The following is a 17,202-nucleotide window of genomic DNA, read 5'->3' as shown; positions in this document are numbered from 1 at the left end:
ATACCTCATAGTTGTTTTAGACATTGCAGTTTTTAGGTGCATTGAGTTGACTGCAACTCTTAGAAACCTTATGAGCAGAAGATTGAAACTTTTCCCTGTCCTGTGGCATCACCACGTTTTTCACTCTGCTCAAGTTCATTGATGGAGTTACTGTGTCAGTACATGCCATTGAGGGTCTTCCTCACTTTAAGACCATCTCCTTTTCCCAGCATGATGTCTTTTCCCAAAGATTGGCTCTCACAACATGCCCAAAAGTATATGAGAAAGTTTCACCATCTTTGAGGAGCATCCTGTTTGCACCGCTTTCAAGAAAAATCTGTTTATTCTTTTGACTGTCTATGGATCTTTAATAGTCTTCGAGAACACAATTCAAAGGCATTGATGCATCTTTGATCTTCATTCATTCATTGTCTTGATTTTTACATGCATCGAAGGGGTTGAATATACCATGTCTTAGGTCAGGCTCACCTTAGTGTTTAAACTGACATCCTTGCTCTTTAGCACTTTAAAGAAGGCCTTGACAGCAGATTTTCCAAGAACAACATGCTTTTTGATTTCTTGGCTGCTGCTGCCGTGGGTGGTGTTTAGGGATCCAAGTAAAATGAAATCTTCACCAACTTCAGTCTAACATATCTAACATGATATTTAACATGATAGATCCTATAGGTCCAGATGTGAGGATTTTTGTTTTCTTCATGTTGATGTGTATTCCATATTAAAGGCTGAGTTTTTAGTCTTCAGTAACTGCTTCTAGTCTTCCTCACTTTCTGCAAGCAAGATTTGTGTCAGCTGCATAACATAGGTTGTTGATGAAGCTTCCTCCAATCCTGATGCCCCATTCTTCCATGTACAGTTCTGTTTCTCCAGTTATTTGCTCAGCATGCAGATTGGTGTGGACACAATCCCTATGCACACATTTCCTGATTTTAAACCTGCCATATCTCCTTGTTCAGGTTGAACAACTTCTTGGTTTATGTACAGATTTTACATGAGCACAACTGAGTGTTGTGGAATTCCCATTCTTTTCATTATACGTAGTTTGAGTTGAATGTATAGTCAATAAAATACAAGTAAACTACTTCTTGGTATTCTCTGCTGTCAACCATAATACTTCTGACATTGGCCATGATATTCCTACCTCCGTAAACTCTTCTGAATCCAGCTTGAATTTCTGACAGGTCCCTGTTGATGTATTGTTTCAGAAGTTTTTAATAATCTTCAGGACGATTTTACTTGTGTTTGATATTAGTGATATTATATAATTTCTGCGTTCTCTTGATCACCTTAACTTAGAATGGGAACAAATATGGATTGTTTCCAAACACCTGACCAGAGATTGCTAGCTGTCTTCCAGATGTTTTTCAAATTCTGTGAAACAACTGACTAGAGTCAGTATGAATGAGAATGGACTCAGTGGCAACAGGTTTGGCTTTTTGTTTTGCTTTTATGCACTTCTGATGCCCACCTATTACCATAGATTAGGAGCACTGGTGTTCCATAGGGAGTTGCACTGCGGAGGCGGAACCTCTCAGGTGGTTCAAATGCACCACTACTCTTCAGAAGTGAAGCTTCCTCCCATGTGCTTTATATCCTCAGAGGGTCATTTCTGAGTTGATTCTGACTCAACATCAGTGAAAGAGACCCAGAGACTTGATTCTGACTCACAGTGACCCTCTAATTGAGCTTCTGAGACTGTAAACCTGTACAGGCAGAAACTGCTCATCTTTCTTCTGAGGAGCAGCTAGTGGATATGGACTTCTAACGTTTGGATGAGCAGTCTGACATGTTACGCACTGTGCCACCAGAGCTGCTTGCTACTGACGTAAGTAACCTAGCTGCTCCTTTAATATGCTGTTCTTTCCTAGGTGCCTTTGAATGTGAAATTCTCACAGCCTCAAAAAGTTCTCTACTTTGCCTTGTTTAACTGCACTGTATCCGCTTTTACTTATGAGTCTCATTTCCATCAATCCCCTTCTACCCCTTCCTGCTTTCTGAGCTTTGTCTTTGGGCACATGCTGTCCTCTGTCATTTTGGTTGGTTATTCTAAGGGGTGAGTTTCTCTCTAGTAGTAGTATTGTCTGATTTCTTGTCTGTTGTTTGACTAAAGTAAAAGTGTGTGTGTGTGTGTGTGTTCTAAGACATTTACTTCTTTTGTGTGAGTTAATCTACTAACCCTTTCTTTCCTCATGACAGGTAGGTGTTTTCTTTACATATTTTTCCTGTTTAATTTTAAATTTCCCTAGCGTTAGCCTCATGTGCATTATAGGCTAGCAGAAGTACCCTTTACATCTTGTTGCCATTAGATGCTGTTAACTGTAACTCATAGTAACCCTAGAAACAACAGATTCAAACCTTGCCGTATTGTGATTCATCCTCATGGTCCGTCAAACCATGCACTAGCCAGCCTATTGCTGTGGTCGCTGTGTCAGTCCGCCTTATTGAGAGTCTTCCACTTTTTTGCTGACCCTCCACTTTTCCCTGCATGGAGTCTTTTCCAGGATTGGCCCCTCCTGACAACATGCCAGAAGCATGTAAGGCGAAGTTTTACCACCCTTGCCTGTAATAAGCACCCTAGTGGAGCTTCTTCAAGACACATATGTTTGTTCTTTCGGCAGTCTGTGATAGTCAGTACTCTTCCCTAACACCACCCTTCAAAGGCATGGATTCTTCTTTGGTTTTCCTTGTTCAGTGTCCCAACTTTCACATGAGTATTGAAAGAAGACTAAAGTTCACCTGAATTTCTACATAATTAGCCTTATAGAGACTTTTTCAGATGACTGGATGACAGCTCAGAGACGATGATCACAAATGTGGGAATCAAGAAGATACAGCCTTAGACCAGAAACTACCAGGAGATATTTTTGTTTGGACTTAACTTTTGCAGCCTTGGTCATCACTGCTGGTCAGCAGGTTCTTATGTGAGTAGTGACTTCTCTGGAACCCCTGGGCCTCCATGAGAAGAGTTGCTCTTTAGCCTGATGCTCAAGAAACAAATCCGTTTTCTAGACATTGTCTCTTTTTCTGTTTCCTCTTTGAGATTGGCAAAGATAATGAAATGTGATGTGTGTTTGCCTGAACTCAAATGAAGAGCAGGAGGAGTCTGTGGCTGGTCTGGGGAGTGGCTGGCCCCCTCCAGGTGCCCTTGGACCTCCTTCCTTCCCTGCAGAGGGCACTGCAGCTGCTGCCGTCTGTGAATACTCTGAGACCTAGATATCTCCCAGCAAACTCTAGACATTTGGCTCTGCATCTGCCTTCCGACATTTGTCTTTCTGTAGCCATGCTCTAGGGTATGGGAATCATCCTCAGTGACTTGGTGCTGAGAGACAGAATTTAGTTTAGGATATCAGGGTGAAAAAGATAGTTGTGTCGTGATCAACCTGTTGAGCTTTGTGCTAAATCCTGATGATGCAGAAGAGTAACTTGTGGTCTAGAGGGAATTGAAAAATTAGGGGTAAGATCAGTGTAAGAATAGATGTGTTTTGTACAGAAGTGCCAGCCAAAGGAGTCAAGTTTTGAAGGATGAATAGGAGTTTTTCAGGCAGAACATTTGTTTTTCGTCTTTTTTAGGTAAGAACTGTTGTTGTTATTGTTGTCATGTGCCATTGAGTCGCTTGCGACTCATAGCGACCCTATGTGCAACAGCCCTAAACTCTGCTCTGTCCTGTGCCAATCGCACTGTCTCCGACACTCCCATCCCGATTATCCCAGTCACTGAATCAATCCACCTCATAGAAGGCCTTCCCCTCCTGTGCCATCCCTCCACCCTCCCAAGCATGATGTCCCTCTCCAAGGATTGGTCTCTCCTCACAACATGTCCAAAGTATGTTAGACGGAGCCTCAGAATCCTTGACTCCAAGGAGCCACCCAGGTTAACCCTTTCCAGGACAAATCTGTTTGTTTTCCTAGCAGTCCATGGTATTCTCAATACTCTTCTCCAGCACCACAGCTCAAAGGCATCAATTCTCCTTCTATCCTCTTTGGTCATTGTCCAACTCTGATGCATAACAAGTGATTGCAAAGACCATGGCCTGTATCAAATGCACCTCAGTCTCCAGAGAAACACCATTGCTCTTCAGTACTTTGGAGAGGTCCCTAACAGCAGACTTTCCCCATGGCAATGTGCCTTTTAATTTCCTAGCAACTGGTGCCAAGAGTGTTGACTGTGGAGCCAAGCAAACTAAAGCTGTGTACAATCTCAATCTCTTCACCATCCATCCTGATGTTGCCAATTGGTCCAGTGGTGAGAATCTTTGTCTTCTTGACATTGAGCCTCAATCCATATTGTAGGCTGTAGTCCTTGACCCTCTGCAGCAGGCGCTTCAGGTCCTCTTCATTTTCAGCAAGCAGGGTTGTGTCATCTGTATAACGCAGATTGTTGATAAATCGTCCACCAATCTTGACCCCACATTTCTCCTCATAAGCCCAGCCTCCCGGATAATCTGTTCTGCATATAGGTTGAAAAGGTGTGGAGATAGGATGCATCCCTGGCGTACGCCCTTCCCAATTTTGAACCATGCAGTGTTCCCTTGCTCTGTTCTGACGACTGCCTCCTGGTCCAAGTATAGGTTTTGCGTTAGCATGATCAAGTGTTCTGGGATTCCCATTCTTCTCAGAGTCAGCCACAGTTTGTTATGATCCACACAGTCAAATGCCTTTGCAAAGTCAATGAAACACAGATAGACATTCCTCTGGTATTCTCTGCTTTCAGCTAAGATCCATCTAACATCAGCTACAATATCCCTAGTACCACGACCCCTTCTAAACCCAGCCTGGACTTCTGGTAGATCAGGTAAGGACTGAGGTATTGAAAACCTTTCCTATTAGCTAGTGTTGATTTTCATTCCCAGTGAGCATGCTTTCTCTTACGGAATGATGTCAAATAAGCATCGAGAGCAGAGCGGTCTGGCTTTGGCCTGGAGCCCCACTTTGAATTGGGATATCCTGACCCAGATTTTTTTTAGTAGGAAAGTGCTGTTAGCCTTGCAGCTTCTTACCTGTGCCTTGGAGTCCAGAGTGCTGACTCCCTGGACACTGAGGATGACTTACATTCTTCATCAGTCAGTGGTTCGGCCACAAGTAATAGGCATTTGAAGCTTGTTCTTTCCTTTTCCAATAGCTGCCTTCAGCCAGCTGCACTTGTGATCAAGTTGGACGGAGATGTTGCTGGCATCCTTGACTCCTGTCTCATGCTTTGAGCTGATAGTTACTAAGTAGTAATTGCTTGCTCTGGGAATACAGTGCAGTCCTGCCTTTATAGAGTTTACCATCTGGTAATGCTCAGAGGTGGCAAAAGAGCCCAGCAGACGGCCTTTCTGGCTGTCCCTGCTCGCTCCTGACTGACTACTGTTCTCCAAATCTTCACTTTCTCACCAGGCTCCCTCAGAGAAACTCTTACCTGCTCTTCCTGATTTGTCCCTAGCTCACTTCAGCCTGCCTTTCTGGCCCACACCCACTAGTCCTTTATAGGAACTTTATCCCTCTCTTCCTTCTGTTTCTGGTTGTTGTCTTGCTTGGCCCTTATCGAGTACTTTTTTCCTACTACCTGGGTTGAGCAATACTACCTCTGGATATCCTCAGTGGGATTCAGACCTGTCTCTCACCTCCACCCCATCACCTGTGCCCCAGATTTCACACTCTTGCTGTCTCTTCTTACTGGTTATTTTGTTCACATCTCAGCAGAGCCTAGTTTTCCTTTTTGCAGAAGTTTTTCCCTGCCTTCCAGAGTTCCCGTGGGACAGCTGGCACTCAGCTTGGACACATCTGCATGTGCATATGTAGAGAAGAGAGCATGAGAGTACCAGAGGCCTAGAAGGCCTCAGGCTTTTCAGCAGTAAGGGACTGGATATTGTCAGCTCCCTGTTGTGGTCACCTGTTTTTTCTTTTGTCCCAGATGTGAAGTCACCTAGGCAACAGATGGCCTGGATTGTCCAGTTCATTCTTCTCTGACTTTGATTTCATACACCCAGTGCCTGTATCCATTTCATTCATGGTTTAGACCTGATTCTGTCCTTTATTCAGGAAGTAATAATACTTTTGTGCAGAGAGTGCTTAACTAGTGTTGCTTAAACGCCCCAGTTTCATTCTACTGCCCTCTGGGAGGTGTAACTGGAGTCCTCCTCTCCTGTATTGTTCACACCAACCAAGGAGCATTCAGAAGGATCTGGCACAGAGGCCTTGAATGGCAGTAAGGGCTGGACCAGGGCAAGAAAGTCTGTTCTCCCCACTGCTCTTCCCCTGACTTGGACTCGGACTTCCTAATAAGGACTGAGGGGGCTTTGATTTCTCTTGGCCGTACTCTTCCCCCCTCCCCCCAACAACAGCAGTTGTGTTTGAGAAAGATAGCAGAGCATGTATCATTAATTAGGAATGGTCTGTGTGAGATTAAATGTGTTATGTTTCTGTGGAACAGTCCAATAAATGCCCCATATTTGAACCCTGAAAGTGGAGGAAAGAAAAGAAATAATGTGCATAGTTAACAAATACCATCATGTGTGACATCATTTCTTCTTGGCTCGTTGATTGTTGTGTAACACTGAGTCTGAACTACTAAGGAGTTATCCCTCAAGGGATTTTCAGAGGCAGTAAAGTGAATGGGAGGCGATTGCTTATCTTTCTCCCTTAGAACAGCTAGTGGATTTGAACATGTGCCGTTGGATTGGCAGTGTAACTCCTTACCACTAAGCCACCAGAGCTTGGTTTTTCCTTAGTACCATAAATTCTAAGATGGTGTATTAAATTAAGGGGAAAAGATTACCCCACCTCTTGGAAGGGGGAAGTGTAACAAAAGAGTGCAACTGTGCTGCTATGAGAGAAAGGATGCTGAGAGAACACCCTTGTTAGCTGGTTTTCAGTCAGCCTTCAGCTCATAGCGACCTTGTTTGTAAAACGGAATGAAACGCTGTGCCTGGTTCTGCGTCATCTCTAGAATTTGTTCCCAGGTCAGAACTTTTGAAATCGACCATTGGTCATCTCTGCCTTCTTACTTACCTTTGAAAGAATGACAGGATCCCAGATGAATGGTCCCTGTAATCTCGTCTAGTTACAACCTTTTGTTGCTCCAGAAAGTGAATGATGAGAATAGCACAGCCATTGCAGCCAGACTTTGGTTCAGGTTTCACCTCTCTACTTAGTGTCTACGTAACAATCAGCTTTTACAAATGATTACGTAACTAATCTGATCTTCATCTCTCTCACCTGTAACATGGAGCAGTTAATACCTTGTAAGGCTGTGAGGCTCAGGAGAGTTAATAAGCATAGCAAGGAGTGGTAAGTCTGTTTCACAGATGAAAAAACACAGGCCGATCTCACACTTACCCAGGGTCACAGTCAGGACTTGTCTTGGTATTTCTCTTTGGAAATGGCCTTTCCATTCTCTTCCTGGGTTTGTTTGTGTGGGGTTTTTTTGTTGTTTGTTTGTTTGGAGCTCTCCTTCCCTCCCAGCCTTTTCCAGTGAATCTGATCCCTGAACATACAATAGACTTCACCCTCAGAAAAGGACACTTGCCTGCTCCATAGCCTGGCCGGCCGGTTTCTCTATTCCCTCCCACCCCTTTGCCTGCCTGATTGTATAGGTTCACTGGGGTCTCGTCAGTGCCTTCTGGTGCTTGTGGTTGAAGTTCAGGCTTGACCTACCTTCTCAGTCGGGAGCTTTATCTCGTGTCAGACTTTGTTCTGAGCTCTGCAAAGAGAAAGACAGTCTCTGGTTCTTATTCTGAGACCTTCTTCCAGCCTCTTTGTTCCGTGAGAGGACAGCAGTCAGGATTTTGTCAGGGCTTAAATATCCTGACTCCTCCCTTGACTTAGCCTGGGAGCTGTGATTAGTTTTCTCTTCCCAGTTTTTCCTTTGTCTGTAAGATATGTATTAAAAATTTTAAGTGAGTTGGCGCAATCCTGATTGAGAAGATGTGCCCTGGAGCCTGTCCACATGCCTGGATTTCAGTCTTTGCTCGAGCCCTTACTGGCATAATGACATTGGCAAATCTCCTAACCGCTTTGCCTCTGTTTCCCCATTTGTAGAATGGTGATGATGTAGTTTGAACCTGATGGAGTTGTGGTAAAGTGACCGTTAGGCACTCAGTACAGTACGGGACTGTAGAAGGAGCTCTGTAAATATTTGCTGCTGCTGATCTTGGAAGAGGAATGACATACAGGTAGAAGAAGGTGCTCTCTGGGGACAAATTGCTGGGGGTAAGGGCAGCATCTCTTATGTGAACAGCAGGGACAGATGTCTCATCAGTGTTGAGAGAAGTCTAGTTTCGGGCACTCACAGGTGTCCCTTTTAATTCCCCTGACCTGTCTCCCATTTGATCTCCAGGCTTCAACTTCTACCTTAAAACCAAAGCCCTCAATTCCATCAAGTCATTTCTGACTCAGTGACCCTGCAGCAGGTGCACGAGGCTGTACTTCTCTATGAGAAGGTATCCATCTTCCTCCTGCAGAGCATGGATTTGAACTGCTGGCTTTTCACTTAGCAGTACAGCACATGTTCACACAGTGCCACCAGGGCACGCACTTACAGCCTAGGAGTGGGCAGATTAAAACTCTTATGAAAAGGGAGTGGATTAAAGACTATGTCCCCATTTAAATAGGCTGTAGCCTAGGCCATGTTTCTGTTGTATGTGTGAGAGCAGGGGTGAGGGGAGGGGTTGGAGCTGGGGTCCCTGTTAGCATAGCCAGAGCGAGGATTGTTAAGCAGGAGCTCAGAAACGGGCTGCAAAGCTTTCTAAAATTACGGATTCATTTTTTTGTAGTTGTGCACTATTGAATATTTCTGAAGAAATTTTTTTTGTCTTTCACTGCATTCTCCTAGATGTGATAAAAACCACTTCATCTAGGGGAAAGTATTCTCAAATGCCATTAATTTCTTCAGCAGTTCTTAAAACATTTCCTTTCTAAATTTCAAATAGAAAAATATTGAGAGAATAATACAATTTGCTCCTAGGTACTACCTGTATGTGTTAGTTCCTTACCGTTCACTCAGTTTTATTTCTCTGTATGTATTTCGTGTGGCTATGAAGATACAATTAGGATCCATCTGTCTATCTCCCTCCCATGAAACCTTTAATTTATTACTTTTTCTCCCTAAATGCATCCAGTCAGCTTTCCCATATTGTATATATTAGTCTTTTTAAATCTGAAACAGCCCCCTGACTTTTAAAGGAATGGTTTGATTATCTGGGATGATATCCTAATTTCTGAATTTTCTGTGACTTGATACTACCCAATTGGCATTTCTGCTCTCTGCAGTCCTTACAGAAGCAACCATTTGCTGAGTGTACAAGGCCTTCAATAAGCCGCCTCCCATTCCTTGACACACTCATTATCTAGGGTAGGAGAGGTCCAGCATGCTTCTGCTGTGGGGCACACCCCATGGAGGCATGAGGAAGGTGGTTCTAGAAAGTGATTTTCCTGCTGGTTTTTTGCAGAGATGGGGAGAACATGTGGCTGGATGGGCATTGAAAACTGAGACCAGTTGTTGCGGGGACTGTTGGCTGAGTGACACTGGGAGGTGCCAGCCCGAAGGTGGCTGGGAGCAGGTTGTGAAGGGTGATGAATGTTGTGCGGAACAACTTAGAGTTCTTCCCCTGGTGGCCTGGAGAACGGTGACCGCACATTGTTCTTAGGTCACAGTTTTCCCTCTAGATTACAGTTTATTTTTCATGTTCTTTCTACCCTGAACTAAATCTTGTGATGTGTTCCCTTCCCGCAGGGGTGTGTGTGTGTGTGTGTGTGTGTGTGTGTGTGTGTGTGTGTAAAAGAGTAAGTGTGAGTTTTCTCCCTGGGGAGAGGCTCTCTTTAGAACCTGTGTGTGGGGTGCTTCTCAGGAATGCATTCCTCCCCCGTGTTATTGTTCATCTGTAGATTTTCCTGTCATTAAGGGAAAGTTGACCACAGGTGTGAGTTCAGTTCCAAGCTTGAAGAGTGACCAAGGACCATAGCCTCAGGTCTATGCTTCCATCTGACCAGTAAGCCTGGTCTTTATTATTATTATTACTATTTTGAGTTCCACATTTTTCTCCTACTCCAGCCAACACCTTCATTGTGTGATGCCTCTAATTGAAGCTGATAATGGTAACCAGGCACCATCTAGTTTTTCTTTTTTTTTTAATTTATTTTTGTGTATGTACCATCAAATTGATTGGATCTGTCTGGTACAGGAGGAGATTGCCCCTCCTTTTCCAGCAGAGCATCTGGTGGATTTGAACTGCATATCTCTGGGATCATAGTGCAGCTTCTTGCTACTAGGCCACCAGAGCTCCCAAGCTCTTCTTTAAAAAAAAAAAAAAAAATTAAGTTTAATGAAAGTTTACAGAGACTTTGGATTTCCATTTATTCATTGTTGCACTTTCTCCCTGCCCAATATCCCCTCCCTCTGTACCCCCATTTAGCTCTTCTTACCTCTGGATGATGGAGGCGGTGGTTCACGTATATCTCCATACATTTTTTATTTTTGTCACTCTCCTTTCCTCTGGATGGAGGGAAACTCTTAATTTCTTCTTTTTCTTATAACTGACCCTCCAGTGGGTTTTCAGAGGCTGTAAATCATATGGGAGGAGATTGCCCACTTTTTCCTGTGCAGCTCCTGGTGGATTGGAACTGTCTGTCTTTGAGTTGGCAACAGAACTCCTTAACCTACCAGACCACCATTGTCTGAGAGCTATGCAGTGCCAATGGACCTTGATATTCCCTGAGACTATGGTCCTGAACTTGAAGACCCAGTAGCCCATTCCCTCTTTATGGTTGATTGTGGCTAAGATATTTTCATAACTGCCCCTCTATGATCTGCTATATTCTTTTTTTTTTTTGATCTGGTATATTCTTTGATATTTTCACAACACAGGACAAGACATAAATATTTTTGGCAAATCCAGATATATTTGTGGTTCTGGCCCCATTTGCCTTTCTACTTCTATTCAGCTTGTGTGTCTATGTATCTACTCTTAGATTACTGTTATTACTGCTGTTGCAAGATTGTATATGTAATAAATAGTATTTACTTTTGTTGCTTTTAGTTCTTATGCTCCTCTAGTATCTTCCTTTGCTCCGATTATTTTGTGTTAATATCTCTCTCATGTATACAGTGTTAGTGTGTACCCTCCAGTTAATGATTTACCCTCAAATTTCCCCACTCCTATAACTATCAAAAACCATTTCTCTGTGAATCTTTTCCTTGACTTTATATAGTATTGATCTGCTACAATATTTGTTCTTTAGTGATTCATTTCACTAAGTATGTTGCCTTCCAGTTCCTTTATGCTATAAAATGTTTCATAGAGTTATTGGTACTCATTAACACTAGGTCATAGTCTACCTTGTAGAAAACTTACCCATTCTTCTGTTGAGAGCCAGGTCATCTTGTTGTTGTTGTTATATGCTGTCAACTAACCCGCAACTCATAGTGATGCTATATATAACAGCCCTAAACCCTGCGCCATCCCTTGCCAATCTTATTGTCTCAGACACACCTGTCGTCATTATACCCCAGTGGCTGAATCAATCCATCTCACCGAGAGTCTTCCTCTCCTGCGCTGTCCCTCCACCCTCCCAAGCATGATGTCCCTCTCCAAGGACTGATCACGCCTTGCAGCATGTTCAAAGTATGTCAGACAGAGCTTCAGAATCCTTGCCTCCAAGGAGCAGCCTGGCTTCACCCTCTCCAGGATGAACTTGTTTGTTCTTCTAGCAGTCCCTGTTATATTCAGTACTCTTCTCCAGACTACAGCTCAAAGGCATCCATTTTCTTCTATCATCCCTTGTCATTGTCCAGCTCTCTGATGCATAGCAAGTAATTACAAAGACCATGGCCTTCATGGCACTCCTTGACCTTCTGCAGCAAGTGCTTCAGGTCCTCCTAAGTTTCAGCAAGCAGGGTTGTATCATCTGCATAATGTAGATTGTTGATGAATCTACCTCCAATCTTGATGCCACACTTCTCTTTAATAGAGCCCAGCCTCCCAGATAATCTGTTCTGCATGCAGACTAAAAAGAGATGGAGATAGGACATATCTTTGATGCACACCCTTCCCAATTTTGAACCATGCAGTGTTTCCTTGCTCTCTGTTCTAACGACTTCCTCTTGGTCCAAGTATAGATTTCGTGTAAGTACAATCAAGTGTTTTGGGATTCCCATTTTTCTCAGAGTCAGCCACATTTTGTTGTGATCCACACAGTCAAATGTCTTTGCATAGTCAGTGAAACATAGATAGACATTCCTCTGGTACTTTGCTTTCAGCCAAGATCCATTTGACATTAGCTATAATATTCCTAGTGCCACCGCCTTTTCTAAAGCCAGCCTGCACTTTAGGCAGTTCTCTGTTGCTGTTCCAGTTTTTGGATAATCTTCAGCAGAATCTTGCTTGCATGTGATATCAGTGATACTGTTTGATAATTTCTGCACTCTGTTGGGTCACCTTTCTTTGGAATGGGAATAAATATAAATCTCTTCCAGTCAGTAGGCCAGGTAGTTGTCCACTAAATTTCTTGGCACAACTTGGTGAGAACATCCAAGGCAGCGTCACTTTGTTGAAATATGTCAGTTGGTATGCCATCAATTCCTGGGGCCTTGCTTTTTGCCAATTCTTTCAGAGCAGCTTGAATTCTTCCTTCATCACTGCAGGCTCTTGCTCATATGTTGTTTCATGAAATTCTTCTGTGTCTTCCAATTCCTTTTGTTACAGTGACTCTGTATACTCTTTCCATCTTCTTTTAATGCTTCCTGGATCATTTAATATTCTGCCCCAAACATCCTTAAGTATTGCAACTCGAGGTTTGAGGCATCTAGGTTACTGCTTTTCTTTATTGTGAATGATAAGTCTGTGAACATGGGTGTGGGTGCATCTTTTTGAGAGCTTATGTCCCTTTGGGCTCCATTTCTGGCAGCTAAGTTCTCTGGCTTCACTGGTCAGTAGAATCCTTCACTTTGTATGTTGGGTGGCCTGCGACATAATGAGCCTGACCTGAGTGTCTGTTTGCTTACACAGGGTCATCTAGTCTTATTTTCTGTTTTGCTTAATGGAGTTGGTGTTGGCTGTTAGCATCTTGTTCCTGCCCAGGTACTGAGGCCAAATTCCAGGAAATGGACATGTGGTTGTGAGTCTGGACTCATCCCTCAGCCCTTGCTGATGAGTGCCAAGGCCTTGAGGCTGGAGGGGTGTTTGGGGGAGTCTTACCTCTCATTGACTTACAGCGTTCTCTTTCTGTTTAGTTTGTGCTGAAGAATTATGGAGAGAATCCAGAAACCTACAATGAGGAGCTGAAGAAGCTGGAGTTACTCAGACAGGTAAGAAGACTGTTTTTATGCAGAAATACCCAGGACTGGCTTGATGGAGCACAGATTAGGCAAATCACATAACTGCGTTCTTATTAAATGTCAAATTCCGTTTTCAGGGAGCTTCAGGGACGTAGTTTGTAGCACGTGGCACAGCTAACCCAGAGGCTGACTCACTTCCCCCGGCAGCTCCTCCGGAGGAAATGGGGCAGGCTTCTCTTGTGATTGCCGGCCACTCCGTGGAGGGTTGCTGTGGGTCAGAACCAACTAGATGGCAGTGAGAATGAATGAGTGAGTTCTTTTTCCTCAAAAACAATGACAGCAATGACACAAAAATTAGAAAAGTGTTTAAAAGAAAGCAGAATGAAGTCTAACTTTAGGCTGAAGTCCAGAAAGAAGTGAAACAAACAAAAAAATCCATTTACAATTTTACATGGTGTAATTTACTTCTTGGACAGCTAATTAAAAGGTCTGTAGTTCAAACTCACTAGACTCTTTGGGAGAGAGATGGGAGTCTTGCTGTTAAGATTTACAGTCTTGGGAAAAAAAGCATTTCCATGTGTTGCATTTGACTTGATGGCATTGGGTATGGGATCGCTTTATAGATGCATGTAGGTCAACAACTCAGCTCCTTGCTGTTGTGTTAGAACCTACTTAAAGCTGACCCTGTGCCACCAGGAGGAGATCCCTAAGTAGGGTTAAACATCACCTGTTCTTCCTTGCCCTGGAGGATGTCCAGCCAGGATGTTCCTTAGAGCCAAGTATGGTGAAACTGTCTCATATAGGGACTTGTTCTTGGGAAATGATACCATGCTGGAAAAGGTGGAACATCAGAGGAAGACCCTCAGCAATTTGAGTTGACACAGTGACTTTAATAATGGATCGGAGCACATCAGAGAAGAGGATGGAGCAGGATAGGGCAAGGTTCTGACCTTGTCGTTGGTCACTGAGTCATTGTTGACTCCATGGCAGCATACTGACTTGGAATCTGCTTTTTTAATTTAACAGTCTATTTTGTTGTTTCTTGGCGCCTATTTTTAGTATGTTTCTCTACCAAGAAAACAATAATAATTTTAGGGTTAGGGGCTTTTTTTTTAAAATTTTATTATTTTTGTGTGCGTGTACCGTCAAATCAGATCTGACTGGTACAGGAGGAGATTGTCCCTCCTTCCCCGGCAGAGCATCTGGTGGATTCGAACCGTGCGCCTCTGGGATTGTAGTTGCAGCTCCTTGCCACTAGGCCACCAGAGCTCCCCTGGGTTAGGGGCTTTTTGGGTGAAAATGTTGTTGTTGTTGTTGTTGTTGTTGTTGTTATGTGCCGTCGAGTCATTTGCGACTCATAGCGACCCTATGTACAACAGCCCTAAACCCTGCTCTATCCTGTGCCAGTCGCACTGCCTCTGACACACCCATCCCGATTACCCAAGTCACTGAATCAGTCCATCTCATAGAGGGTCTTCCCCTCTTGCGCCATCCCTTTGCCAATTCAACAAATTGTACACAGACTTATTTCAGTGACATTGGTTCCATTTTTCAAATTATATAACCATTGTTCCTATTTTCCCTTAAGTAATTCCACCACCATTAATGTCCATTCCCCTTGCATTAGTGTCCCTTTTCCCTTCCTTCCCACCCCTAGCTGTCATTAGGAATCACTAGTTTCTATGTATTTGATTATTTTGTCCAAGTGAGAACATACAGTATTTGCCCTTTTGAAAGTGACTGATTTGTTTTTAAGGTTCATTTATGTGCATCAGGATTTTATTTCTCTTTATGACTGAGGAAGTGGAGGAGGAATAATCATTGTCATTATTCTTTGAGTTTGTCCATTCACCTGTTGATGGACCTTTTAATTGATTTCTGCTTTGTGAAAATGTTGGAGTGATTTCTGCTTTTACTTCTTCTGGATGTATATCTAGGATTGAGATTACTGGGCCGTATGATAATTCTCTGTGCAACTTTTTTGAGGAAGTATCCGCCTTTTTTCAGCAGGCTTGTAAGATTTGACATGAACTGCAAACCCAAAGGCATGCGGTTTGAATCCACTAGCTGCTCTGTGGAAGGAAGAAGGACATTCTCCTCCTATGTGATTTACTGCCTCTGAAAACCCACTGGAGGGTCAGCTATGAGTTGGTTTTGATTTGATGGACAGTGTATAAGATGTTCCCCCCACAATCTTGCTTTAACGTTCATATTTTCTGGTGGGTTTTTTTTTTAAACATATCGTTGCCCATGTGGTTTTGATTTGCAACTCTGTGGTGGAAAATCTACTTTTAAGGACCTCTTCTGAGTGCTAAAGAGCAGGGATGCTACTTTTTTTTTTTTAAATGTGTGTGTATGTGTTCCATCAAATCAGATCTGACTGGTACAGGAGATTGTCCCTCCTTCTCCAGCAGAGCATCTGGTGGATTAGAACTGTTCACCTCTGGGATTACAGTACAGCTTCTTGCCAGGATGTCACTTTAAAGACTAAAGTGTATCTGACTTTAGCTGTGATATTTTCAGTTGCCTCATATGTATGTGAAAATTGGACAATGAATAAGGAAGACCGAAGAAGAAATGATGCCTTTGAATTATGTGTAAGCAAGGAGTATTAATTATACTTTATGTCATTCCTCCAAAAGAAGGAACAAATCCGTCTTGGAGAAATGTGGCCCCAGCCGACTGTTAATTGCAGAGTGACTGCCTCGGTGGGTTCTGGAGCACCAGCCGTGCTTCACTTAGCTCAGAGTCCCTCTTCAGATGGGGCCATTCACCAGGTGGACTCACAGTTCCTCTGTTCTCACTCCGTTGATTTTTCCTGGGACTCGAGAATTCCAGCCCATGCTCTCCTCCCTGGTCCACCCTATACCTGACTCCTTTACCCCTGACTCCTCAGGTATTTTGGACAGGTGTGTACTTCTCAACTGTCAGTCCCAGGGCGGACTTACTAAAGAACTTCAATCTGTGCTGTGCTCACCATGGTCCACTTTCTGAGGCCTTAGAGAAACTCCACCCCCTTGGTTAATGCTCTTCAGGCCATTTTGTTCTGGGCTCGGGCTGCACCCACCTTGCCTCTCTGTCCGGAGCCCCGCTGCTCATGTATTGTGACTTGCACTGTACCAACCACGTGGCTGTTTTCCAAGGCTCATGAAGAACTCCTGACTACCGAGTGTCCAAAGAGCCACTCTGGCCGAGGTGTAACCCACTTTATACTCTGTAGAGCATGAGCCTGGGGCTCTGTGCCCTCGGATGCTGCCAACAGCTGCCTTACGGTGGCCATGCTGAACTGGATAGCGAGTAAACAATCATGTTCTTCCTTTATCATTTTCTTGCATGGTTTTATATTTTACTAATGTTTATTCAGACTTCATGCATTTATTTGGGTGTAAGGCATGTGAGAGAGGCTTGAAATTGACTCCCCTCCCCCGCCCCCCCCCCCGACAGTTCTAGGATATTCTTTATCATGCCCAGTTCTCTAGACAGAGCTCTGGTGGCCTAGTAGATAGAGTTGTGCTGCCAGCTCAAAGACACATGGTTCAAATCCACCAGCTGCTCTGCAGAACAAAGATGGGGAGTCTTCTCCCATGTGCTTTATTGCCTCTCAAAACTTACTGGTGTGTCAGCTGTGAATCAGTTCTGACTTGACAGCCCATAAGAACAACAGTTACTTCCATTTCTGGATTTCTTGTTCTCTCTCTCTCTCTTCCCCCCCTCCAGCCAGTCTCATAATATTTCAATTGTTGCCTCTGTTACACATTTCAGTATTTGATAAGATTAATCCTATTAGTAACTTTCCATGAGAGTTCTCACATGACTGTTCAGTACAGAACAGTTTTGTTCATTTCTTTCCTTTTTTTTCTCTATAATTATATTTTATTAATTTTCATAAACATTTACAGAGATTTTGGGCTTCCACTCATTCATTGTTGCACTATTCTCCTTACCCTCCTCCC

General features: G+C 43.5%; 1 protein-coding gene across 1 annotated transcript in view; it reads left to right on the top strand.

The window, feature by feature from the left end:
- The window catches only part of PTPN23 (protein tyrosine phosphatase, non-receptor type 23), a 35,277-nt gene that overhangs the window by 2,481 nt on the left and 15,594 nt on the right, over window positions 1-17,202 (top strand). The window contains exon 2 of the mRNA XM_006892952.1: window positions 13,205-13,279. Within this exon, the coding sequence (XP_006893014.1) occupies window positions 13,205-13,279 (75 nt within the window). The remainder of the gene's footprint in view (window positions 1-13,204; window positions 13,280-17,202) is intronic.

This window comes from Elephantulus edwardii, unplaced genomic scaffold, assembly GCF_000299155.1.
Source record: "Elephantulus edwardii isolate Elephantulus edwardi_28Jun2011 unplaced genomic scaffold, EleEdw1.0 scaffold00121, whole genome shotgun sequence".
In the NCBI taxonomy this organism is placed as follows: Eukaryota; Metazoa; Chordata; class Mammalia; order Macroscelidea; family Macroscelididae; genus Elephantulus; species Elephantulus edwardii.
The sequence above is the reverse complement of the archived record's forward strand: the minus strand, read 5'-3'. Positions and strand labels throughout refer to the sequence as shown.